Source organism: Lepisma saccharinum, chromosome 17 (genome assembly GCF_977018435.1).
Source record: "Lepisma saccharinum chromosome 17, izLepSacc3.1, whole genome shotgun sequence".
NCBI lineage: Eukaryota > Metazoa > Arthropoda > Insecta > Zygentoma > Lepismatidae > Lepisma > Lepisma saccharinum.
The window spans coordinates 46,566,486-46,593,161 of NC_139245.1; the positions used below are offsets into that span (position 1 = coordinate 46,566,486).

General features: G+C 39.5%; 2 protein-coding genes across 2 annotated transcripts; both read left to right on the forward strand.

Moving 5' to 3' along the window:
* Positions 1-102: 102 nt before the first annotated feature.
* On the forward strand, positions 103-26,029 carry LOC146001722 (uncharacterized). The gene is made up of 2 exons (XM_083139407.1): positions 103-305; positions 24,080-26,029. Exons 1-2 carry the CDS (start codon positions 199-201, stop codon positions 25,875-25,877), a joined length of 1,905 nt encoding a protein of 634 aa, XP_082995533.1. The 5' UTR covers positions 103-198; the 3' UTR covers positions 25,878-26,029.
* Positions 11,902-16,890, forward strand: LOC146001293 (uncharacterized). Its single transcript, XM_083138600.1, has 2 exons — positions 11,902-12,032; positions 14,076-16,890. The coding sequence occupies exon 2, from the start codon at positions 14,112-14,114 to the stop codon at positions 16,632-16,634; it is 2,523 nt and encodes an 840-aa protein (XP_082994726.1). The 5' UTR covers positions 11,902-12,032; positions 14,076-14,111; the 3' UTR covers positions 16,635-16,890.
* Positions 26,030-26,676: the final 647 nt, after the last annotated feature.

Sequence of the window (26,676 nt, forward strand, 5' to 3'; positions counted from 1 at the left end):
GCATAATGTAATGCTTGACGAATCGGTGTGCCGAATGTAGACTTGCCGTTGTTTTTTATGAGGCGCTGTTGTACTGTTGGACTATCGTTGCTATGGTAACAACATTAACAAACGCTTGGTATAGCTACCTCGCGTTATCAATATGAAGTTCCTTTCGATTTTACAAAATTTACAGTGATTTTTTACCCTTTGAGGGAGATGGCAAGTGATCTGGCATTGTATGAAGGACAGCACCGACAATCGTATATGCGTAATGCTTTCTTGAACAGGCAGCTCTGGAAATCCAAGTTACAACAAGGCGAAAGGTAGGCCTAGTTCTGTTTGTTTGTTCGTTCACATGTCACTATATTCTAAGTAGATTAGACAAAAATACTTAGAAATTTAATTTTATGATTCTTAATCTTAATGAATTTTAACATTAGAATAGTAAGTGTAACTTATTAGTGGCACAAGAAGAATTTAAAAATGATTCGTTGAATTTCATAATGTCTGACACTGCAACAATAGCTGTAATAACAAGCTAAATTTGTAACAATTTTTCCTAAACGGTTATTGAAAACTGCTTTTAATAAACTCAATGTTGATCTAGATTTAAGATCGGCGATTCCTCGTCATTATTGGAAATTATTTCCCATTGCAAAATAAGAAAAACGTAAACTTATAACTCAAACATTGTTAAATGCGAGATCAATTTATTTTTATTTAAGTGATAGATTAATAGATTCCATTTGAGAAATGCGTAATCAAGCTAAATCAAGATTCAACATGCTCAACTTCATGTAACAAATTGCGAAGTACAAGGGGAAAAATATACTTCGCGAGAATGAACAGTTCACATTATAAATGACTTGAATTTCAATGTTCAGAAAGCTAACTAGTACTTTCATATTCACATTAAAAGTAATGTATAAGCATGGACAGAAAAAATAATGAATTGCCTAGCATCAAGTGAAGTGAAATGCTTATAAAAAGAAAGATTTTTATCAGAATAAAAGTATTTTTAAAGTAAGTACGAAATTGCTTGTGTGATTTCACTTTGTAACCACAAGCATATTCAAAGCTGTTAAAGAGCATTAAATGACCATCTTTAAATTTCCAATTGTACTAAAATTTGATAAGCAATTTCTGAATATGATAATATATTTTTTAAAGAACCGAATTAGTTATGATAAAAGATTGTTTGAAATACATTGCTGATCATGGGGTGTATATATCAAACACTATTGAAATGTGTTCATACAATAAATTTTGAAGCAGTGAATATAAGGCATTTTCGTTTGGAAAATTCAAGTTATTCCAATACAAAAGTAGCTCATATTAGAGTTTACGTTTCGTAAAAAGATCAATAGCAAATATGGCTTTGAAATTGTTAAGAGTTGTAAGTTTCCCACAAAACCATTGCCTCGTCCTTAAAAGGGCGTGCAGAGAACGTGGCTGAGTGCAATCTTTTGGAATTGCTCTTGCATCACACAGTTGGTAAAGATGCACAAGTACGTAATGCAATATGAAAATAATGGTTCGGTTTCTAATATTTACATCGAGAAATGAAGATTTTTGCAAGATTCCGAATGTACATGTATGGAATATTTCTGGTGTAAAATGTACTGATTATTCACACTTTCTGTTTTCCATCTACCAACTTATCAAGGAAACTAACCTACATGACCTTTTGATTGTGCTAAGTTCGTTGTGATAGATATTGAATACATATACAAAAATATAAACGTAATTATTTCGTAATATCAGTGAACCTAACAAACACAATAAAGCTTATTGATACACAAACATAAACAGATATGTATTGATATGTTAGTAGTTTTATCGTTTTATTTTAACAATTTTATATTAGTATAAGTGTAAGACTTTATATCATAGTATGATAACTAAAATTCCCTCTTTTTAGTGTTGACGATAGGATGCCAAATCTGGGGGCAAGGGAAGTTTAATTTAGTGCGGGGAGAATAAGTGCGGGCCAACTGCCCCCTCTGCTTGCATTTTATGTTATTCTCTGATTTAGTCTGTATGATAATATTGAAGAAAGTGTGGTCAACACTTAAATCTTTGCAAGTAGTCATATTTATCCTACAAATAATAATATAAATAAGAACGTTTGTTTCTTTAATGGCCAAAAATTCTTCAATTCGCCCAACTTGTCGATGCATCTTTTTCAAGAACATTTCGCGATTTCATTATTTTTTTTAGCTAGTGACTGACGGAGAACGTCAAATAGGGAAGCTTGCAATGAAAGAAGGTGTTACTCTGCTCTAAAGGCCTGGAAGCATATTTCTTTACGTGTGAAAAGGTTGTGTGCGCCTCTTCCACATGTGAATCTGCCGAGTGTGACCTTTCGGTATATTGCATGCAGGTTAGCTCTGAAGATGGCGTAACGTTCATCTTCGTCCTTTGTGTGATGGCGGTCACAGTGTTACATTCGTCATGGTATTACATGTGACAGAAACAGTGACGGTTACCGATACAATCATTGAAGAATTACTGTTAGTTTTTTAGATGTCTATTTTGAGGGATTTCATTATAGGGAGCGTTTAGATTGAAGCGACACGTCTTCAAAGAGGGGACACCCCCAACACTGGCCTCTTTCGAATGCCCATGAAAGTGAAACACTTCAAAACAATACTCATGCTTTGGGTTTGCATTTGAAGTTCACTCTATGCACAGATATGTTAATCGGGACTGGACATACAGTTTAAAGTGGTGTGTGCCGAACCACTATGTACCTCCACCGGGTCTCGAACCCCTTGATTACAAGGCAACGACGTTACAACGACGCCATCGGGGTCATGCTTTGAGGTCAACATTTAGATCTAATTGGTAACTAAAATAGAAGCATGGAGTTTTGCAACGTGTAATCGTCTTTCATTGTACTCCGTTTGCACTCAACGAATAAACTGAACCGAAGCTACAGTTTGAAAATATGGATAATGGGCCTGTGGAAAATGGTTAATTTCTTATCCTATAAACTTGTATTATTAAACTTCAACGTGTTAATACACCATAAACTCAGCAAAATTAACAAACAGCCTTTTACCTAAGATTCCTTCTTGAGTAAGAGTGCTTCATTGACACGTGATTCTGCTGAAGAGTTTTCGTTATCTTTGGGTATCTTGAGATAAAAGTGTAAACATGATAATTAGAAAAAAAAAATAGATCACACCTCCTTCAACAGGGTTTATGTCTACTTTGTAAATGCAATGTAAATTCCAATACATATGCTTACTAATGTGTTCAACCAGGGGGAGGAAGACAGAATTTATCTCAGTTTGAGTTTTAAGTCCACTTTATGCGTTGATCGGCTAATAAGGACTGCACATACAGTTTAAAGTGGGATTCGAATCACTATGTCCCTTCACTGGAGATCGAAACGTGGACCCTTGATTATAATACTCATGCTTTGGGTTTGTATTTGAAGTTCACTCTATGCACAGATATGTTAATCGGGACTGGACCTACAGTTTAAAGTGGTGTGTGCCGAACCACTATGTACCTACACTATGTACGTTACCACTACGCCATCGGGGAAGGACGGGGGCAAGGATGCTGATGGATGGAGTGAGGGGAGGGGAGGGAGGAGAGGAGAGAGAAGAGAGATGAAATTACATTACAGTCGGTATATACATTCCTTTTTCGAGAAAATGTTTGTCTTCTGTGTTGTTACATACTTTTGAAAACTGACGTCAATATGCTAATTTCATTTTTTGACTTCGAATTTTTGTTAAAAATTAATAAGTTCAAATTATGTTCAGATACGCTAATAGAAAATGAACCTGTGGCAGGAGGGATCTGGTACTATATAATATGCCCGCACTGGGACTCGAACCTGAGAACTGTTGATTACAAGCAACAGCGATAGTAACTACGCTATCGGGTGGGTTATACACTGTGCCAATGAGTTCTGAAAGAGAAGAGAACTACACGGCTTTAGGCAGCTTTCAGACCAAAAGCGACAAGAAACAAGCCACACTTGTTACTTGGAACGGATCTTCAGCAATAAATGCAACCTTTGGTACTGAAGTGATACGACAAGCTGCAGGTGCAGCTCGGAATGAACTGTTTTCTTCGAATTGGCAGCGCATGCGTAGTGAATGTTTTTCTACAGACTGGATCGGGACGTTTTGTTTGTCACTTCGGTGTGAAACCCGCTTGTTGCTTTGCTTCGATTCTGTCTGAAAGTTCCATTAATGAGCGTATTAATGCATTTACGAACATTTTTCAATTGTATGACATCGTAACATGATTATGCAACAGGCCTAAAAGAGCATTTGTAGGTATGTTCAATCAGCTTGTGTAGTAATCCTGCCTTTGAATATAATTAAGGATAGAAAAACGACAGGAGTCGTGAATTGGTCAGTGACGTGCACTAAGGAGTAGCTAGTCTAGCAGAGATAGATCAATCAATCTCAAATCTCTAATTATTTTCAAATCACAATATTTATTGTTTAGTTGAAGCCACAGTTCATATGCAACATTTTCTTTCACGCGCTTCTCGTCCCTCGGTGCGTTCAGCGGCCTAGCTCGCTCTTTCTCCGCCTCACAGTTCCAGGTAGAAACGGGTTTTCGAAGGGAAAGGGAATATTTCTGCCTCTACCTCCCTTGCCCCCTGGCCCCCGCTCCAATGGTTGAAAGCCCGTGCTTTCAGGTCCTCCAGTCTATCTCCTATAGGACAGATAGGGGATTGGATTCCCTTCGCATCCTTTGTAAATCCTCTAAAGAACTAAGGGAAATTTTTTTCTGCAGTACTTCTGTCCTCTGTATTTACACTACATTTTACACGTTGTACAATATGTATGTATAATATGGGATGTACTTTTATCATTTATGCAATTGGAACGTCTTATGTGCAGACAAAATTTTATGCCTTTTTTAAAAATATGGAATATACCTACAATGATTAAATAACAAATATTTGCTCACGCTCTCTCTTGCTCTCGTTTTAGTAGAGTTTTATTTAAACATACTAATCTCTTGGCCTCCAATAAAAAAATGGATAAGCTAAACAATCATAAATACGGATGTACTTATTTGGGCAAGTGAACGCGCGTTCTAATTCTTGTTGTTGGTTTGGTTTATTTTACTTCGCTTTTCTGCCCCATTTGGTTATCGCGAAAATGAGGATGAGTGATGATATGATGAAACTGATGAACGGACCTCACAAAGAACAATTCAGGCAGGAATTCGTGACGAGCGTGCATTCTTGTTCTTATGTATTATACTCTGCCTGCAGTGAATAATGAGAAAATTAGAAATGAAAAATGTATCCCAGAACTCAAAGAGCCAAATGAATATCATTGAAGAAAGTAGAAAAATGGTTTGTTTAAAGTTGTGTTTTGTTACCCATCGCTTTTTCTAGCTGTATAGATTTAATCGGAATAAGTAGCTAAGAGCTTGGAAAGCCGTGAGGGACAATCATAAACAGAGAATTCTAGGCCCCTGATTTCACAGTGCCCTGCAGATGCACTGGGAGGAAATTATTTGTATTTTCTTCTCTCTGCCATCGCTTTACCTCATTTCTGCCATGACGATGAACGTTGATTAAATTAAACGGGTGAAGAGTGGTTGCAAATAAACACTCATGCAAAGGCCAGGGCTCGAGCCCGGATCCTTCAGTAACGAGATCGTGAGATGGGGAAATTATGGAAATCAAGCAATGCAAAATTTTTGAAAAAACGTTAATCATATATAAAGATGGTATTTCAAAAATTCAATTGAAAATTACTACTCAGGAGAAATGCAGTTTGCTTTACCGATACCCACGTATCCGAATGGTTAGCGCCTTCCTCACATGTTTGTTGTCGGCCGACCTCCGTGGGGGAGTGGAAGTGGTCCCGGATCTGTACCCGATGGAGGCATATAGTGGTTCGGATCCCACATTAAACTATAGGTCTAATCCCGATTAGCCTTTCTGTGTATAAAGTGGACTTAAAACGTCAAATCAACCATCAAATCAACCAACCGTGGGGGAGTGGTTACCACAGCGCACTACAACACCAGGAGTTCCCGGTTCGAGCCCCTACCTGGACATGGGTGTTCTTTGTGTTTGTCCCTTCATTAATTTTGTCGTATCATCTTCGCGATTAACCAAATGTATAAAAAAGCGAATCAAATAAAATCATTCATTCATTGATTGTTTGATTTGGTTTATTTTACTTCGCTTTCTGCCATTTTTGGATAATCGCGAAGACGATATGATAAAATTGATGAAGGGCAAGGGACACACAAAGATCACCCTTTGCCAAGCCAAGATTCAAACCCAGCATCTCTGGCTCAGTAGTCAAATCAAATCGTCTTTGATTTTCGAAAGTGGGTGGAAGTTATGTATACAATTTTTTGTAGTCATTCCTAACTTTGCAATTTTTCCTGTATTTGACGTTCTTCTTTTAGGAATACTGGGCCCTAAAGGGGGGGGGGGGCGTTATGACCCGTTGGGCACGCCACTCATTGCTACCCCAAGTGTCGACGTCACCGCACGTCACTGGAATTGGTTCGATTATTATTTTGATGTTGCAGAAAAATAGACGTAAAAAAGTTATGTTCATTCGTTGGATATTCATGAGGGAATTACATGATTTTTACAAGTCAAGCACCTACTTGTCCGAAATAAACTCGTCATTTAGCTTTTACGATAATGTTGGAAAGTACACAGAAATTTCACATTGAGTCTACTTTCTCGCATCGTCAACGAAGAAAGTGTATTAATCGTTTAATGAGTGTTTGCACCAATGAGAGAAGACATGAAAATAAATGCTCTGCAGTTGAAGACATTAAGTTGACAGAATACTAACACTTCAGGTAATTATAATTTTTATTCCTACTGTGTACTTTATAGGTATTTATACTTGTGAAAGCAATGGTATCAAAATATTTACTCTGTAAATTTTTCAACTGGAAAAAAATTATTTACTACAGCAATATACGTTAGATTAGTATGAGCTTTGCAACCTTAACATTACTCACGCAAATTAGAAATCAGTTTAGCATGTTTGGCAGAAGTATTATGTCTGGAGCCATTCAAGTAATATGTGGTGTTTAAAAATACGTTCACGCATTTCGGAATTCATGGACAAGAAAGTTATATTGATCTTTGAAATCTCAACTGTTAACTTCTTATTCATTAACTTTGTGACATTTCTTCGTATACATTTCAGAACATCGTTGATACAATGCATTTTATTTCATTACTATGTTCATGCTTCGAAAGTTATAATTTTGTTCGTCGCCCCTTGTACATCTCAGTAAAATTCCACTCAGATTCTTCAAATTCTTTGAAGGGAACGAAAGCTTAAATAGCAAGTACAGTCACGTACGGTTATGGATTGTAACAATCCCATTAACATCCAATGGGATTGATAAAACCCAGAAATGTCCATGACTGTACAATATTATTTAAGCTTATGCATATACAATTTTGTACTCCATATAAGTAATTCTTGTCTTTTTGGGTATTATTATCTTCGCTTTATAACTTCCTTTGGGCAATCGTAACAATGAGATTCAATTATGAGCTGATGCAACAAATGAGATAACATGTTTTGCAGAATGATTGAGAATATACTAGATATGTATAATTAGATAAACATCAGGTTTCATTAAAATACTTTAATACTTTTTAGTTTTTACTTTTGCCACATTTGGCTAATCGCGATGATGAGGATGAATGATGAAATGATTGATTGATTGATTGAGTTAGTTTATTTTACTTCGCGTTTTGTGCCTCTTGGCTAATTTGCGAAGATGGGGATGAGTGATGAAATGATGAAATTGATGAATGGACATTCACAAACAACCAAGCCCGACCGGGATTCGAACCCGGGACCCTTGAATGATGAAATGGATGATGGCGATGAAATGAAATGGATAAAGGGGAACGCAGAAAGAGACACATACAGAACCAACGGAGAGTTCGAAACCAAAACTTTGGGTTTCTAGCTCACTGCGCTCATTCAGAGAGGCAACAGATATTTAAGTTTTATTCAGTTCTTTGTTACGTACGAAGACAGGAAAGACACACACTATGGTAATTCACTAAAAAAATATCATGGGAAATTGCCCGCAAGTAATACACTTCAACAGTGCACAATACAGAACTTTAAAATTTAATATTTTGGAACATTTACTACTACGCAATCATAGCAAAGAAAAGCAACTCCCGTTTCGTACATGCAGATGATAAAAGCCAGACCATATCTTCGAATGTGCCGATTTTGTACATTGAAGTCGTTCGCAACAGCATCGCGTTTGTGAGTTTAAGAGAGGAAGTTCATTAGTCTGTGCGCAACAGGAACATAAATCAACTTCTCTAGGCCGGCAACTTCCGTTGTTTTACCTTACCTTTACCACAGTAAAACAGAAAATTAAGGAAAGAGTCTATCAGAGGAAGACCAAGCAGCACACTATATGTCAGGACGCACCGCCATGAATATAGGCGGCTGGGCAGAATTGCGCTGGTGCCACATATGAGAAAAGCAAAGCGAGAACGGGACGAAAGTCTCTGGTTCCCGCGCACTGGGTGGCAACGTCAACCGGGCTGCGTTGCCTAGTTTGAGCGTCAGACCGACCTCTCTCAGGGCACTTTTGTGTCATCCCTGACCTTTCGGCCAAATACTGTCAGTTTTTATCACATGGATTACAAAGACCAACTGTACAAATATATTTTTGAATCTCTTACACCTTGGAACACAAGGCGCTGTGCTCCGACGTGGCAACACCGCGAAATTCTGCCACCCGCCTAATTTCGTGGCCGTCCGTTTAGTTAAATGAGCTCCACACTAAAATGAAAACAACAAATAAGACGCACAGCTTGTTCAATGAATTGACATATTTTGATGAGAAAAATAGTCTTTGCACAATATATACAAGGATACTTTTATTGATCTATACAACAGTGTCAACGTTTATACAAAATATTTATACCGCCAATTGAAATAATATTTGCCAATTCCGATTAGGTCAGTAATTTAGCTTTGTCTGTATATTTGAATTTCACGTGTGTAAAAATAAAATTCACAACAAAATTATTTTTTGTGTCTACAGATGAAATATTTATCCTTATGCCTTATCCGATCTAAATTATTTTAATACATTTTCTTTGCTGGCTGATTTAAATTCTTCATTAGTCGTTCCTTTTGTATTAGTATTTTCGTTTTTTAGCGTCGCTTTTCCAAAACTTTCAGCTAATCGCGACAATTAGAATGAAATTGGTCAAGGGACACTCTCAATTAACACTCAGGCCGAGACTCGAACCCGGGGACTTCAGTGGCGAGATATTCCCTTCTTTTATATTGTATCGTAGCAGCTCTTTTATTTTCCAAGTTTATCTATTTTATTCAATATAAATGAACGATATAACGTTGAAAGTATAGTAAGTCCACAGATAAGTATTGCTTCTTCATTACACGGAGATTTAAAGTCAATATTCTAAATTTTAAAATAATACCCATCTGTGGCGAACTCATATACCCAGGGGCAGGGCGCGCTATTCTTTGTTTTTAGCTTTTTGAGCAGAGCTGGTCTCTTCCATTGTCTGTGAGGAAGTTTTCAGTTTATTCGTACTTTTTAATGTGATGTGTTTGTCTTGTGCAGGTTCTTTTACAACCTTGCACTTTTAATTTTTCCCAACGGGCTTTTAACACCACTACTTTTAAAATTTTAAGTAAGAATTTTAGAAAAGTGGATATTTCCCCGTATACATTGAATGGTGCAAAGTGGCCTAGTGTGTTGACGGACCCAATAATTTTAATTCAATCAATCAATCAAACAATGGAAGGTCAGGTGGTATTGAACATTTTTGTCAACATAGTGAGTGTGAAAAGAAAGATAGAGCATTATGCATATGTGTATATGTACATACATTTATACTTGACACATGAAGGGCACACGTGTGCGTGTGTGTTTTGATGCTTCCGCTACACCTCTCTCGAAGGGAATGTTCGCCACTGATACAGAGCATTCCGAAGATTGGGTCCGTTGAACTGTTGAATTGCTGTTTTAAGTCCACTTTAGGCACAGAAAGGCTAATCGGGACTGGACCTACAGCTTAAAGTGGGATCTTAACCACGGTGTAATGTGCCTCCACCGGGTATCGAACACGGGCCAAGATTAGTCCGTTTCCACGTTCATAGCTGAAGGAGTTGGTGTCCACTTTATGCACAGTAAGGCTAATCGGGACTGGATCTTCAGTTTAGAGTGGGATCCGAACTACTATGTGCCTCCACCAGGTATCAAACCAGGGACCCCTTGATTGCAAGGCGACGACGCTACCACTGCGCCATCGGGGTGGCATAATATAGCTGAAGTAGTAGAGAATCGACTACCACACAATGCACTAACTTTTTAATCATAATTCGTGTACCATACCAATGCGTGTTTTTTTAATATTTTACGTCGCCTTTATTCCTCTTTGGACTAATCGTCGCGACGATGAGGATGAATAGATGAAACTGCTAAAGAAACACTTCCAAAGGCACATCTATGGCCATGGCAAGATCGTGAATCTACCGCTAGACGCGTTCGGAAACTGAAGTGGATGATCATAACTAGAGCCCGGAAGTTCAGGCATTTATTTTCGTGAAAATAGGCAGGCAAAAAGGCATTTATAATGTGGGAAATAGGCACTAAAAATGAAAAAAAGGCAAAATAAACCGAAAAAAGGCACATTTGGAAGTCGCTTACTTTTATCTATAATTTCTGGCAAAATGTTAAAATCTACATTGGGAAGAGCATTTCAATTTTCTCCGTCTTGATTGCACATAACTACAAGGTGTTTTTTTTTTTTTTTTTAAGTTGTCAACATTCATTGATAGTCGTCTGTCAGAGAGAATGTTTTTCATAATAGAAAATGATCTTTCTACTTCGACAGAAGTTATTGGAGCATACACAAAACAAGCTAATGTAGCTGGACTCATTTCGGTAACAGAATTTTCACCTTTAAGAATATCACAAATTGTTTTGAATTGTTTCAAGTCCTCATTTGCACTTACTACCCGTTTGCACTTTTCCGCAACAGCTGACCGCTTTTCTCCTGGCACTTCCATCATCTGCTGCATAGATTCTCGAAGATTTTCATGGATGCTAAAAGAGTCTCACCTCTTTTCTCTAGCTTTGAAATTGTCTCTGGCAATGCATCATAATGTGCAAAAATAAAGGACAGTTCATTCTTCAGTTCTGAATAGCACAGGAGTTTTTTCACTTCACGAATTGAAGCCGCTTCATTTTCTGGAAGAGAATCGATCACCTCACTGAAGGTTGTTAGCATAATACGTATATAGCTGCTGATATCCAGGTTCTCCATCTCGTCAAGACTGATTGCGGAAGTAAACTAAGCTCAGGCGCAACTTCCTGAAATTTTCGGGTTCGAGAGGGAGATTCCAGAAATATCTTCTTTGTGTTCGAAATCAACCTGTCCACTTCAGAAGTCAATCGTGCACAAGGAAATGTTAACCGAAAGGCAATATCCTAACTGAGCATGAAATACTTTTTTCTCACACTTTTCTCCTTCAGCAATGTTGAAACATGCGTGAGTTCAATATTACTTAAATAAGGCGAAAATTATTCACATAATAAACGGAAGAAAAATAAATGCCAACAACGTTTTTGGGAGAAAATAATTTATCCTACACATTTTTTTAAAGAAATTGTCAAATTTCATTGAAAAAGGCAAAAAAGGCATTATAATTAAAAATAGGCAGTGGGGTCCCAAATAGGCAAAATAGGCAAAATGAAAAGGCTTCTAAAACATTCGAAACAACATAAAAAACGTATATCCGGAAAATTTTTATCAATATATGCAGTAGATAAAAAGAGGCATTTTGCCAAACTTCCTGGCTCTAATCATAACAATACGAAACTAATGTCTTTGTTGGGATGCAAAGGCTGTTTCTAAGCAATCCGGTACTATTCCCCGTTACATTGAATGTGCTGACGAATTTTGTTTGAGATCAATTCCAGTTGTACACTAAAATTTTGTTAACACTTTGAATTACGCGTCATTGTGGGACAACTTTTCATATTTTCAAGTTTGGGTAAGTTTTGAACATGATCAAGTATATTCCATTTTATAACTTTTGTCTATACTGATAAAGCTGTTCAATAATTTGGACATATTACACTTAATTTTTCCATACAAGATGTTAAAGGTGTTTTGTTAATAATTCCGAGTTGCAATTTTATTGTCCTTAACTAACAACTTTTGGTGGCCGCGGTGGCTCAGTCGGTAACGCGTCTGACTACCATGCTAAAGGTCCCGGGTTCGATCCCCGGCCGGTTCAAATCCGGGAACTTTTCTAACGATGGAAGCGGCCCCGGCGCCCACCCAGCGTCGAATAACATGGGTACCTGGGGGAAACCCTGGGGGGTAAAGGCGGTCAGGGGCGTGATGCTGATCACATCACCCCCACTCACGACCGGATCAGGAAAGTGTGGGGCGTTACCCCCACACCCCCTATACGCCTTCATGGCGTAGTGCTATGCACAGGGGAGCACTTTACTTTACTTTTACTAACAACTTTTGCACGTTGTGAAATGCCTTTTGTGTTACGTTACCTAGTGAACTGGAATAATTTCAGACAGGTGTTATAAATGCAAAGCGTAAGATCTTGGGGAAAGATAATTAAAACGTTCAATGTCAGGATACACGCAATTGACGTCTCTTCACGAGTCACAAAACATAGTACCGATAGAAATGAAAATAATAATTCGAAGAAAATGCAATATATGAAGTGAATTCTCACCTTTTGAAAATAATGCAGTAATAAACGTAGCACGCAGTCATCTCGCACCTGTGTAATCTCATTCCACGAAAAGTGGTCCTACTCCATGTAAATAACAAAATGAATTAATATGGAAATTATTATTGTTTTTAATTGCATTAAGGTTTGGATATTTGTGAATGCATATAATTTGCACATTTCACCAATAAAAGTTACTAACATCTGCAGCCTATATGCTTCACAGACAAATTAAGTCAAAATTTGTTACATTTTAAAGAGTCACACGTAACACACTTTTGTTAATGCTTTTCATGCATTCATCCTGACCCATCATCCTCAAGTGTTTTTAATTTGTTAGCAGCCACCACAAAGTACTTCATAATTCTATGAAATCAGCTCATTATGAATATTTAAACCAATATTAAGTCTAGAACCTTACATTTTGTGTATAAAATGTCACACACGTAACGATGGAATGCCCCATAATATGTTCATAAGTTCATTTAGGATCTAACAGAATGCACCATACAATTAGAATTGCTGTCCCAGATCCACGGGTAATTTTTGCGTCCAACAACTAGCAATTAATTCATTCAGTTAACTCTTATTCATGGAAGTTCAATATGCAAGGTACATAATTTCTAATATTGGAAATTCCATTTTTTTTGGTAATGTCTGTGAGAAATCATTAATTTGTAATGGTTGCAAGAACTATCTAAAATCATATAATTTTGTAGCACGAATTCAGACAAGTTCTTAGGTACAGCCACTTTATTATATGAAGCTAATTTCTGTAGTGATCTACATCCCACACTTTCATGATTTGGCACCACTGGCTCCAGGCAATTAGGAAGATTATAGTAATTTCTTGTCGTTTATTTATATCCCTTCTAGTTCGAAGTTTCACAAAATGAAACTTGGATTAATCTTACAATATTGTTCACTGCTCACACTCATGAAAATAACATGTGTATCTACTAGAATATTGATGAGCAGGGACTAGATTCAGCATACGTGCGTTTAAATCGAAAGAAAAAGCATAGCCTATTTGAACCAGAAAAGATAACTTTTAATTTGTGTGAATGAGTATAATTGTCTTCATATATTTTATAGTGTTAGTAACTGAAATATTTAGTAGGGATAAATGTAATAGATTACTTGTATCTATCATAGCAGTATTATATTTTTTGTTTGTTTGATTGTATAAGTTTCGCGGGTTAAGTAGTAGAGCAGCCACAGGCTGAATTTTGGCCATGGATAAAGTATTTCTAATCATAATTGTAATATAGCTTTACTAGTAACGATACTGTGAATAGAACTACAAAGATTGTTTTGATCGAAATATGCTCTTTGCAGGAGTAGGTGTACCGCATTGACAAGAATCGCAGCGCAATGAATCTTGAGGAGGAGCCGGTGTGGACACACAAAGACAGCATGGAGCTCGCGAGGGAGCAGCTGCAGATTAAAAACATGGAGAGAACTCGCGAGGGAACACACAAGTGCAAAACAGGAACAGCGAGAAGACCAATGACATCACCTCTGCCATCGAAGCAGTCGGATCCTGAAGAATATTATCCAGAAGGTGCGGGAGATCCCGTCCAGCAAGAGAAAAAGGTTACTTTCGAGAGCTGCTCCGAATGCTACCAGGAGGGGATTGAACCAGGAGACGGTGGGGATCAAGAACCGGGAGTTGTTTGCGCCGAAAGTCCAAGCGGACAGATATCGCACGACGGACAACAAGTAGCGACGGATCATGGCGATTACGTCGAAGCTGGTGCGATGGACTCCAACGACGAAAACAAGAAGCATATCAGCAACCGCCCGGACTTGGGATATCCTCCGCAAGCGGTGAAGAGGAGAGGGTACGCTGCCCAAACGGAATCTGCAGAATGCTGCAATTCTCCTCGTTGCATAAGGAGGCAGGAGATGGATCGTCAGCCGCCAGAAAACTCGATGACACCCTCTCGTATCCAAGTCAACTACGAACGTTCAGAGCAAATCCCCTGCGACGATCCGAACTGCGTCAGAGACAAGTGCGACGATCGCCGCTCTAGGGAAAATGCAGATACCTCTTGTCCTGCCGAAGCGGTACGTTACGAATATGTAGAGAACTATGATAATACTAACTCCTCTGCCCATCCGTACAAAGAAGGCTTCTCGGCTGCAGTTGGAAATCGTGATCATGCAGCCGACGTGTCTTGCAATGATCCCAATTGTACCAGACGACCGCGCAAACAGCTCCCACCGCAAAGAAACTCAATAGTGTCTAGTCCTGATCAAGCAGGAAATTATGAGTCCAGAGAAAACGCATGCTGTGGAGATCCGAATTGCGTACGACGTACACGCAACGGAGAGGAATTTACTGAAAATCAAATATTGCCTACTACCGGAGATCACCAATATTCACCAGTTCCTGGGAATGCCGCTTACCCTCCTGAACATAACGTGGAGTGCTGCTCGCAGGACGTTCCTCCGAACGACGTTCACCCACATCTTGCAACAAAGGACCAAGTTGCTCGTGAGGACAATGTTAAAGCATACGATGACCAACAACCTCACCCTTGTCAAGATGCGAACGAATATCGAAGACCCGTAGACACCGCCGATTATGAGCACTCAAGGAGACAGAGAAAAAAGGCAGGGCCAACTAGGAGCAAAGAAAGCGCGCAAAATGTTCGCCCTTCTCCCTCCAAACTCGGAACGTGCAAGCAAAGTCGTTCTCAGACTAGCCAGCCGGGAATGAAGCCGCTGGCTGCTACCTCGTACGTGTGCAGCCATTGCAGAATCTTGAAAGCAAGTTCTCCGGCGCGTAGAGCTTCCATCAGCTCAAGGCTCTCGTATCGCGGCGGCATCTGCGATTGTTCCACGTGCAAGATGGCAAAACCTCGAGAAGGTCAGGACGCGCAAAAGCCACGAACCAGCAAACCTCGCGTTCACGATGATTCGCAATGCACTTGCCGGAAGCACTGTCCCTCTTTGAGACCCAGAGAGTCGGTCGCGTCGTCGGTAGCTTCCGTGAGGAACGTCCCAAGGTCCAACGTTCCGAAAAGACGCTTCAGCTCAGTCATCTCGGCCAAGGAGCTCAAAAGCGGTTCCAAAACGAGAGAGGAGCTTCCTGCGTACAGACCTCCTTCGTCGCTCAACGTTCACGGGAAGGAAGAACTGCCGAGAAAACAAAGCTCCAAAGCAGAATCTAACGAGTGCAAAAGTCTGAAGCCCGCCAAACCATCTCCAGCCATGAACGAATTGCTGAACGAGGTGGATCACAGCGGCGGAAATAGAAATGTCGACGAATCAGGCGAACCTGATCATTCTTCATGCGCCTGCAAGCACGAGGCTCCACCTTCCTCGCAAGACAACATGGAACAGAAGCACCCCGCTTCAAATAGCCTTCAAGCGAAAGGGCCAGATGAACCAGGCGACGTTGCACACCTAGTCTGCGACAGGCACACCCAGCAGCGTTGTGCCAACGCTTTGAAAACGATATCCGGAGACGGTGGTCGCAAGTGCCAAGTCCACGGCAGCCTCGACGGAAGCTGCCAAAGGGGAAGTGGCAGCGTGAGACACCCTTACGAAGGAAACTACCCTGAGCAAAACGCCACGAAGCAACCGTCCCAGCAGAAGGTCAGTGAAAGCAACAAGGTAGCAGAGAAGATACGAAGCGAGCTAGATAAGCTGAAGGAGCAGCAGCTCGTGCCTCAGAAGTCGGGACCCAGAATGATCCGATCCAGGCGCTACGAACCTAATGACTTACCTGTGCCGATCGAGGAGGCTCCGTTGATTACCAGCACATCTGTCTTCGAAACCAGACCCATCAGCACCCGCAAGCTGGCTCCTGACAGCAGAATTCCTGGAATCGAGTACAAATATATCAGTGAAATGCGCCCCACGAAACGATCAGAAAGCGGAGAATAGAAAATCATAACGTATCTCAAGAATTGCATTTCAAAATTTAAAGTTATCTAGGAAATTTTAATGAACAAATTCTGTAAAAATTACTGGAATGCTACAAACGTAACAAAATCTGCCTCAGGTATATATAAAGCAGGATAAAATTAATGTTATTTGTAAAGTTTTGCTTTGTTACTAGAAATTTGTCATTTTTATGTTTTAATAACTAAACTTCTTTATTCCTTTTTGTATTTACTTTGAAATAAATATTTATTGTTCGGAGAATTTCGTAATTTCGTTTTACTGTAATTACACCGCTCTGCAATTTGAAATTTTTATTTTGATGTTTTGGTTTCGAATGTCGTTTCTCCCTAATTTTGGGGCGCTGATTCCAAATATGTAAGCAGTTTTCTTCCATCACGTCCAGATTGTTGAAAAAAATGAAAACAAAATTTACATATTGAACCATTACCGACATATATTTATACTCTTCTACAAGATCATTGCCATGCTTAAAAACGTGGTGTATATTATAATTATGTAATTGTAAACACAATGTACCTACTGTTCACAAGAACTGCCAACAAAGTGATATTATTTACAGTGACCTCACTTATTTTACAGGCAGCAATTTTCGTCTTTTTGAACTTCTTCCATATGCATGAGAAGTACTTTCCCTTCAGGGACCCTCAGTAGTCTGCCATCATGTTCACAGTCCAACCACTTCTTCTTTCCATTTCTTTCCTGATGGAAATGTTCACCCTGTTCCTCCCTGTAAAATCCAAGACAGGTATCTGGAAAATAGTCAATGTGAGAATGTAGGAAGTGTAACTTCAAACTCATGTTACAACCTAGTTTTCTCAAATTTTCCAACATGGTGTTCAGAATGGTTTTGTAAGCTGGACTCCTTCTGTTTCCTAGGAAGATTTTTACATCTTTGTAGCTCTCCCAGGCTTGCTTTTCTGTTTAGCTCATTGTATCCTCAAAATTGGGGTCGCACATTAATTTCCTGATCTGAGGTTCAGTAAAAACACCTGCTTTCAGCTTATCTAGGGTCATTCTCTGATAAACACTACATATGTGCTTAAAACACTCACTGTCCTTATCTAGGGCACGTACAAACTGGCTCATGATACTCAATTTAATGTGTATAGGAGGGAGAAGAACTTGCGTGGGTTCCACGAAACATAACATTCTTTGTTCCGGGTGTCAAGGGTCCTCTGGTTGGCCACTCCCGCCTTTGCCAGTGATTTTGTCTGTCTCGACTATTCCAATCGCACAGGAAACAGGGCATTTTTGTGTATCCCATTTGTAGTCCCATTAAAAGGTTGATAACTTTGAAGTCCCCACATACAACCCACCCATACTCGGAGTGCTTCACACACTGCAAACTTAAAATATGATTCTTTCAAAGTAATAGAATAAGCAACTGGTACAGATCCAAGAACATTGCCATTGTGCAGTAAAACACCTTTCAGGCTGGTTACAGAAGAATCTATGAAAAGCCTCCATTCAGAAGTTACATACTTTACACCAAGCCACGTTACAAGTTTCGGTATGTCATTGCAGAAGATCATATACCTTTCTTCTGAAAATAAAGAAACTATTTCTTGTTCCCGGGATCTGTAACATGAAATTTTAGTGGCAGGCAACAATAAATGTCTGTCTTTCAGTACAGAAGCTAACGGTTCAGAACTTTCCTTTGGTAACGCAAGATCACGTACCAAGTCATTCACTGCGGTCTGACTAAATAAGTGTGGGGTATTATCACTTGTACTGATCCACTGATGTCCGTTGTATCGCTTACAACTTCCTTTCGAGGCAATGTACAGCTTGAAGATGGACGAGAAGGAATATAGGTAGACTTTCGTCATGTTTGATTGGTCTCATTGCAGATCGCAAATGTGGATACACTATGTCACTTTTGTTCTTGGCACTGAAACCTTGCACTTGAACTTGACAAAAATAATAGTCATCCGTATGGTTTAATTGTTCCCTCCATACCATTGGCAGAGCAAAATAGAATTTTCTCTTTGACCGTTTATGCAGAACCTCAAACCTTCCACACAAGTCTTACATACTTTCTGGGGTGACCATGGTTTATTTTCATCTTCAAGCACAAGTCCAAAATATACAAGGTAGGCTTCTTTGGCGAATGGCGTTATCTTTAGTCTTTGTTTACACAACATGTACCTCCCACATATGTAACAGAAAGTGTTTGGGTCGTTCACAATTTAACTCTAAACACTCTCCATGCCTTCCTATGTATGGTATATAAACGGGACTTTTATGAAACACAAATTCCTGATTTTCTCGAAAACCTGACGTGATAGGAAAATACTGATTGCACCGTTGAACTCAGCGTGAAAATTCCATTTAGGAACATTCATTCATTTGAAAACCTCATTTTTGCTGCAGAGCAGTGTTATTATTGCTGAACATTCAAAATTATTATACACTATTGCAATGTGCTGTATTAGTTAACGAGGGTTTATATTATTTCAGAACGATTACGATTGATCGCACAAGCAAGATTATTATCAAGCATGTACTTTAAATACATACATCGTGACCTAACTTATGTGACGTAAAATACATCAGAGGGACAAATATTTGTAGATGGTGGCCTAGCGGTGGTCTGTTGTGCTTCTAATGTCCAAGATATGTCAGTTCGGATAAATTTATTATCCAAATCACGAACGTAGAACGCATACATTTTTTGCCATGGTTTGTACTGGTCATTAGGGAAATATTGTGCGCAGGGGACAATCTTGATGGAAGTTCAGTCAGGGGGGAGGGGGAACCTACATTTCTTTTCACCGGTTTACAAACTCTGTATTGATACGTGCAAAACAGGGGCGTATCTAAAGTTGGTCCGGACTCCTCAGAAAATCCCATTACTGTGTACATATATTGTAATTTTAAGCATAATTACATACATGTCATTTACCTCGGAAGCGAAAATGGGACTCAGTATAGCATTGTTTATTCACAGCGATAAAACCGTTCCACGCTGAAATTCTAAGTGAAAATATTAGTGAAGCAACTGGTCCCCCGTGCGCATGCCTGTACTAAGTTACTAACGAACTTTATTCGAAAACTGTGTAAGTACATTTGTTAATTAAGTATTACAACTGTTTTACAAACATTTGGATGTATGAACAACAATGATAAGTATAATATTAGAAAATTGTTTGAGCTGAAGTTCATAATTTTTGTTGAGAAGAAATTCTTCAGACATCATATCTCATGCTTTCATGTGGTTGATATTATTATTATTTATTAATAATATTTTGCAGCGAAGATTGTTATTCGTTTCGTTGTTGTTTGTTGAATATCGAAAGTATGCGTTGAGCTTTCCTGACAGAAAATAATTATTGTCTTGTCAATGAATAATTATTGACCAGGAGAATTCTGGTACAGAGCGACCACAAGGAAAAGAACCTTCGGCCAAAAGTGTCTGCGCACCTTCCCCTCCAGCGGTTCAACTCGGGCAATAAGGAGTACGATGCACAGGAGTCGCAGATCTGCGCAGGTTTTTCTTGCCTGTGGTTCCACTATATAGATTCAATGGTCTCGAGAGAAGCCAGTCTCATAATTGGCCTCCTCGTCTGCCTGCCTGTTTCTTTCTCTCAACCTGTCTGTCTCTCTCTCCTGTCTTCCTCTTCCTTTCTCCTTTGCACGCGCGCGTGTTTGTCTCTCCCTCTGTAGCTGTGCGTCTTCGATAATATATTGTATTGTATCGGAAACACACACATTGCTGTCTCATTACTAGGGCCCGGATTTTCATGTAATTACATGTTTTTCCTTCGTATGTAGCCAAGCAAAAATACAGGTGTCGGCAAATTACAATGTTAGGAAAACTTTTTGAGGACTACAATTCTACCCAATTAATCAAATATTATTTTGAATAATACTAGCAACTACCCTATTATTAAGTGAATTTCGTGCTACATATTTTCAGCCTGATTACATATTTCCAGTTTACATTACATATTTTTACATAGAATGCATTATTTTTGCCATATTTCTGGTTTCATTGAGTAAGCTGCTATAATTGTGGGACAAACATTCAAACATATTGTCGCACTAAATGTACACTTTATTTCTCGCCGTTTTGTTCATTCAATGGGAACATTTTTCTACATTTTAATGCATCTCTCGATGTGAAAAATATCAGACAAAAGTGGCTAATCAATTCTGTTGTCATTCACGCTATCAATTTTTGAGATTATAAATTTTGCAATGCTATTTAACACATTAAAATTTCATTATTTCAAGATAACTTCTTAAAATGTAATAATATTTAGAAAAACAATGTAAATACATTTTTAATGTCAGTACCATAAAGAACAGAACATAGGCTAAATTAGATATTATGTGTACATTAGATGTTTTATTATTATACTTAGATATTTTTACATGTTTCAGTACAGTTACATATTTTTACATATTTCGGCAATTTTTTCTACATATTTAGGTACATATTTCGCATGTTTTGGTCACATAAAGATTCGGGCCCTGCTCATAACGATCTTCATTTCCGACCTCAGTATTCAGAAGAAATGCAGGTTCTGAAAAATGAAACCTTGCGCTCGCTAATCTTGAACGAAATAATTAAGATGTGGGAGAAGAAACCAAAAAAAGATGCCCGTTATCAGCACCACGTCTCCGTGCGACCTGCGTAATAATAATAAGCCACCAAACACAATTTCTGCTTAACGGTAAACACCCGATTCCTGCAGGTCATAAACGAATTACATGCTACTTTAATTGGGTGTCTCGTGACGAATTCCCGTTCGTGATTTATTCGCAGATGTTGTGATGGAATGCGTTGCTGAAGCAAGCTCGTCAATGCCAATTTGTTACTGCATTAGGTAGCATGATTTCATCAGACAGGGAAATAACTTGTACTGGAAACGATATGGTTCGTTATATTATTTATGCTGATACGAGTAAACGAACTGTGCCAGAAACGCTTTTATAGGGAAATCTTGTATCATTTGCACTTTAGATATAACGATTCAATTTCAATGGATCATTGCTCGTATTCAAGGATGGGTTAAGAAAAGTGCAACACTCTTGTTACCAAAGTGTCTTTTGGTCTTTTCAGCCAGGCCCGTAGCTAGAATTGATCTTCGGGGGGGGGGGGGGGGGGCTCACGGGTAATCAGGGGGCTTTGTAAACCTAGTCCATTTTCAAAAATTTAACAGTTTTAAATAAAGATGTGTGTGGGGGGTCATTAACTTATATAAAATTTATAAATATCATACAGATACTACATTTTTCTATATCTTTTAAACCATCTCTTGAAGTGTTAATTGACTGATACTGAAATCATCCCTCACACATTTCATAGTACTTTAGATGATACAGATATGGATATCACACACAAAAGAACGCACAATATTCAATCACAGTGCCTACAGTATATTCCACACCGGCCCAAGCAAATGAAACTCCCCTTCGCGTTCCCAAAACTTTAGAGCTGTTGTCCTTTGATGCAGATGCGAAGGGAATTTGCACGTTGACATCAAAGTCGCATATTTCTGTCTAAACGGGAGGTCGCAGCAGCGGCAGTGAAGGTACAGATAAAGAAGCTCCCGCATGAAGGAACTTACAAAGTCTAGAGAATCTTCTAAATACTTGCAGCTACTTAGACTACAACTCATAAAAAGATAAGCGAATGTAATAGTAATAGCTGCTGTTCATGTTCTGTGGATTTATCCTTAAAGTTGTGAGCTGTCTAAATTTTCACTCTTCACTGCAAACAAATTATACAAAATAGTTTTACCTAATGTCAAGAGGGGCTGATGGCAGGGCTCAGCCCACCCTGACCCCTGACTGACTACGGGTCTGTTTTGAGCCCGCTTAATGTTCAGGTAGGCTAATTGGGACTGGGACTACAGTTTAAAATAGGATTCGAACTACTATGCGACTACACTGGGTGTCGAACCCGGGACCCCTTGGTTATAAGTACACCGCGGATTTTTAGGTTCTAAAAAGAGTTATTTTAGGTTCCTAAAATAGGCTCTAAAAATCTTAAATTAGGCTAAAGAAAGCCTGACAGATTCCAAAAAATGTCAAATGGTTCAAAATTCATGAAAAATACTGAAATCGTTAAAATACAAAATTTCAATTTTTGGGATACATTGGAATTTCACAGAACCTTTATACTGTTCATATATATTTGTGTGTGGGTGGGTGTGTGTGTGTGTGTGTGGTGAGAGGCGATAATACGTAAGGTTGAAATTTTTGAAAATTTCGCCTTGAAAACCAGGGATTATAGTTGAATTTTATCATGGCTCTAGAGTGACCACCCTGAATACATAACATTTTTTTTTTTTTTTCATGTTATCCACAGTCAAACTTCGCTTTTTTCTGTGATGATCATCTTACGTATTTAACATGATCTTTCAACAAAAACAGTCAGTGGTGCAAATTTGAATGTTGAAATGTTACTTCTTTGCAAGGCATGAATGCCACAAATCACGGAACGAAACAGTGGCGCCAGACATTTTGGTTTGTTTTTGAAAAACATCATGGACTTGGAGGAAGAGAAATCGACAGAAAGTTTGTTTCAAACACGTTAATCATTGACTTTATCGGTACCAAAGCAAGAAAATACCCGTGTGATACAAAAATACTAGAAAAGCTTAAAAACCTAAAAAAAAAACGTTTGATTTAGGCGCATAAACTTAAAATAGGTTCTAACAAGCAAAATAGGTTATTTTAGACACTATAAAACTTCATCAGTTGTTTCGTTTTTTAATGATACGCAGACATAACTTATTATTTCTTATTTACCTGCAAAGGAAAAAATAGGTTAAAAACCTAAAATCCGACGTCTAGACGATACTATGACACCATCGAGGAAGGGGGGGGGCTGTTGTTGCTACTTATATCATCTGATCGTTACTACTTACCTAGGAAGATCACATTTAAGAAGGTAAAATATTATGCCCAGAAATTAAATACAATGAATGAATATAATGTCATTTTTGACATGCCTATGCTTGGTTTTAGCTTCATCTTGCATATTAAGCACTGATCTATTTTCTTGATATTTGTATTGGTATAGTCTTCTAAATACATACAATACTCGTTATAATCAACATGAATATGTAGATCTACATTCGATGTTTTTCAATTTAAAGGACAGAGAAAGTTCACAGATTGTTGAATGTCCATCGGTCACCTATATAAAAAGTGAGGATACACAAAAAATGTACATTCGCATTATGTTATTGGTATTGAATATGACTTGTCGAGCACCATTATTGTAATATATGAGGCTCACACCAAACAAAAAGGTTGAACTGTGATGACAGATTAGCATTTGTGCAAATACTGAAGTCTAACATCGATGTGTGGCAACAAAAATTGCTTCACACTAATTTCTACTTTATAATGCTTCGCTCATGCATCGAGCGAGAAACTGTTTTACAGAAGTGTCTTCTTTATTCCAGTCTTTGCCCAGATAACTGCACCTGTTCCTCGCAGATGGCAGGGCCCAAGCAGAACTCCCGCGTCCCTTGCGCTCACGAGCCAGGTAGATTACCCAGCAAATTGGACAGCTTGGAGCTCACGCGCCACTGCAAGAAAGCTTGCAACATCAAAAGAGCTTCTTCACCGGAAGATACGCGCAAAATGGGAGATCCCGCCGGCAAAGTTTTGTACCAGTGCCTGTGTCCGTCCGACGAAGGCTGCAATCCAGGTTCGAGACTCAAATGCGAATGTTCCGTCAACAGAGAGACCGCAATGTGCGGAAAATACGTGGTCGCCGAAGATTACGACTGCGTCTGTCCGCCGCACGCGGGACCGGAAGTTCAGGCAGGAGTCTGCATGTGCTTGGGTTCCAACGAACCAAAGTTCCCAGAATACCGTCGCGACCAGACTCCGTTCAAGTGCCACTTCAGGATGAAGGAGCACCAGAAGAGGCACGGTGGAATGCCACAACGCACTCACCACCATCATCATCACGAACATCGCAGAAGCCATGGTGTCTCCTGCCAGTGTGAGCCCCACGGTCCCTCTCCTTACAGACCATACGAGACGTTGCACTCAAAATGCCCTGCAAACATGAACAGGATCGAGAGGAGACGGGTGCCGTCAAACTCAGAGTTCGAGTGCTCCTGCTTCCCAGGCGATGCCCAAAGACAGGAGCATGGGAATATGAGATTCGTTCCGTACAGGGAAAGCCAACCCACGACCGATACAAGAATCGTACCTACCCCGTGCACCGATCCTTGCGCTAGGAAACCATGCTACGTGAAGAAGGTTCCCATCTCGTTGCCGTACATGTCGTGCCGTTGCGCTGCGCACGCTCAGGGAAGATACAGGGATCCCGAAGAAGTGGAGTGGCCTTTGGTGACAACCCTTGCCACGGAGGAGATCAGGCCGACGACAACCGCCGAGCTTATACGCAAGGGCAGCTACTGCGGCGTGCAGTTCAGGCACATCGACGATTTGAGACCCACTCCTCGCACGATAGCTGCCAGGAAGCACGGCATATGCCCTGGTCACGACCCCAGGTACGGAAGGAGGGAGACACCCGTGCAGTATCAATATCAACCCAGACAGCAGCTCCAAGGTTTAACCGCATCTTCGCCCGCTGTGGCCATTCTTCAAGCGCCTCTTAGAGACTCTTGGCAGTCGACCTTTGCCGAAGAGACGTACGGCAGAGAACCCCTATACCAACCCTCTTCTCCTGGAAGGCGAAGCTTGTCCATCCAAGACGTGCAAGCCAGGCACGCGTACCACGTACCTGCCGGCAGGAAGTCCAACGAGTTGCGGCCGCTTCATAGGACCATTTCCAGGACGCTTCAGTTCGTCGAGCATCAACCGGCCAATCGTATGGAGTACGCAGAGAAGCGAAAGGAAAGGCCCATCAGACGCTCCTCGAAAACGTTGGTGTTTCCTTTCGACAGAGAGCCGCCGGAAACCAAGCCGTACAAACCTCCTCCTAAAAGGTTTACCAGATCGTTGTCGATGAACGATCTCACAGCTCGGAGCCACAACTTGCCTTACGTGAAGGAGCCGAGAGAGAGGAACGTCACGCGGACGTCCAAGACACTGATCTTCCCCTTCGAAGCTCCTTACGTGCCGGAACGAACCAATTCGGTCGACTGGACGCCGCAACCGGTGGATCCTTACTACGCTCGCCTCAGCGACTCCAACCCTGACTTCCAGTATCCAGTGAGCTTCGAAGTACCCCAAGAGAGTATCCAAAAATACCAAAACACCGCTTTCTTCAGTCGGTGGTGAGAACCTAGCATTTACTCATCTCCCTCGTCCCACCAAGCCATGTCATCAGACCAAAGAAAAACTTTCCAAAAAGAATTTTCGATTGTCACTATGTCGACTTAATCTGTATGATCTGTATAATATGTTGGTTAAAAATTTTCATGTGCAATAAATTATTTACAACAAGTAATTGGAATTATTGCAGTGAGCATATACTCACCGAGCTGGAAGCAAAGCTAGATAGAAATAAATCGTGATAAATATGTGAGAAAAGTAAATATCATATAATCTTATGCATCTTACAAGAGCATTGTACAAAAAAAGCCTTTTATAAAACCTTGGGCTGTACTATGAGTAGAAGAAGTAGGTGTAATCTGCCATGAAAAAAGCCACACACAATTTTCTAAAATAAATTCGAATCAATAACTTTGATATAATGAAAAATACCACCACCCATATCACAATGATGAAAAAATTAAATCGGTACATGCATATCGAAGCCTCATCTATGACATTTCAACTCTGGACACTTTTTCCACCCTAGAGCTACAAACTTAAAGCAACATATTGATGTTATCCCTTTATTTCAAAAGCGTGTAACATGCTTAGATTTATAAACTTGCGTTCTAATTGTTTCATCGTTTAAATATTTTGCATTCGATCATCAGCACAGTGCTGACATTCTTGCCTTGCATATTTATTAACTAAGGTTACACTATTTATTCTCTAAATGTTAGTGACAATGGTTCAATCTTACCATTCAAGGTCAATTTGACATTATCTAATGTCTAGTGCTTTTTACTATACTTATTCTAACACT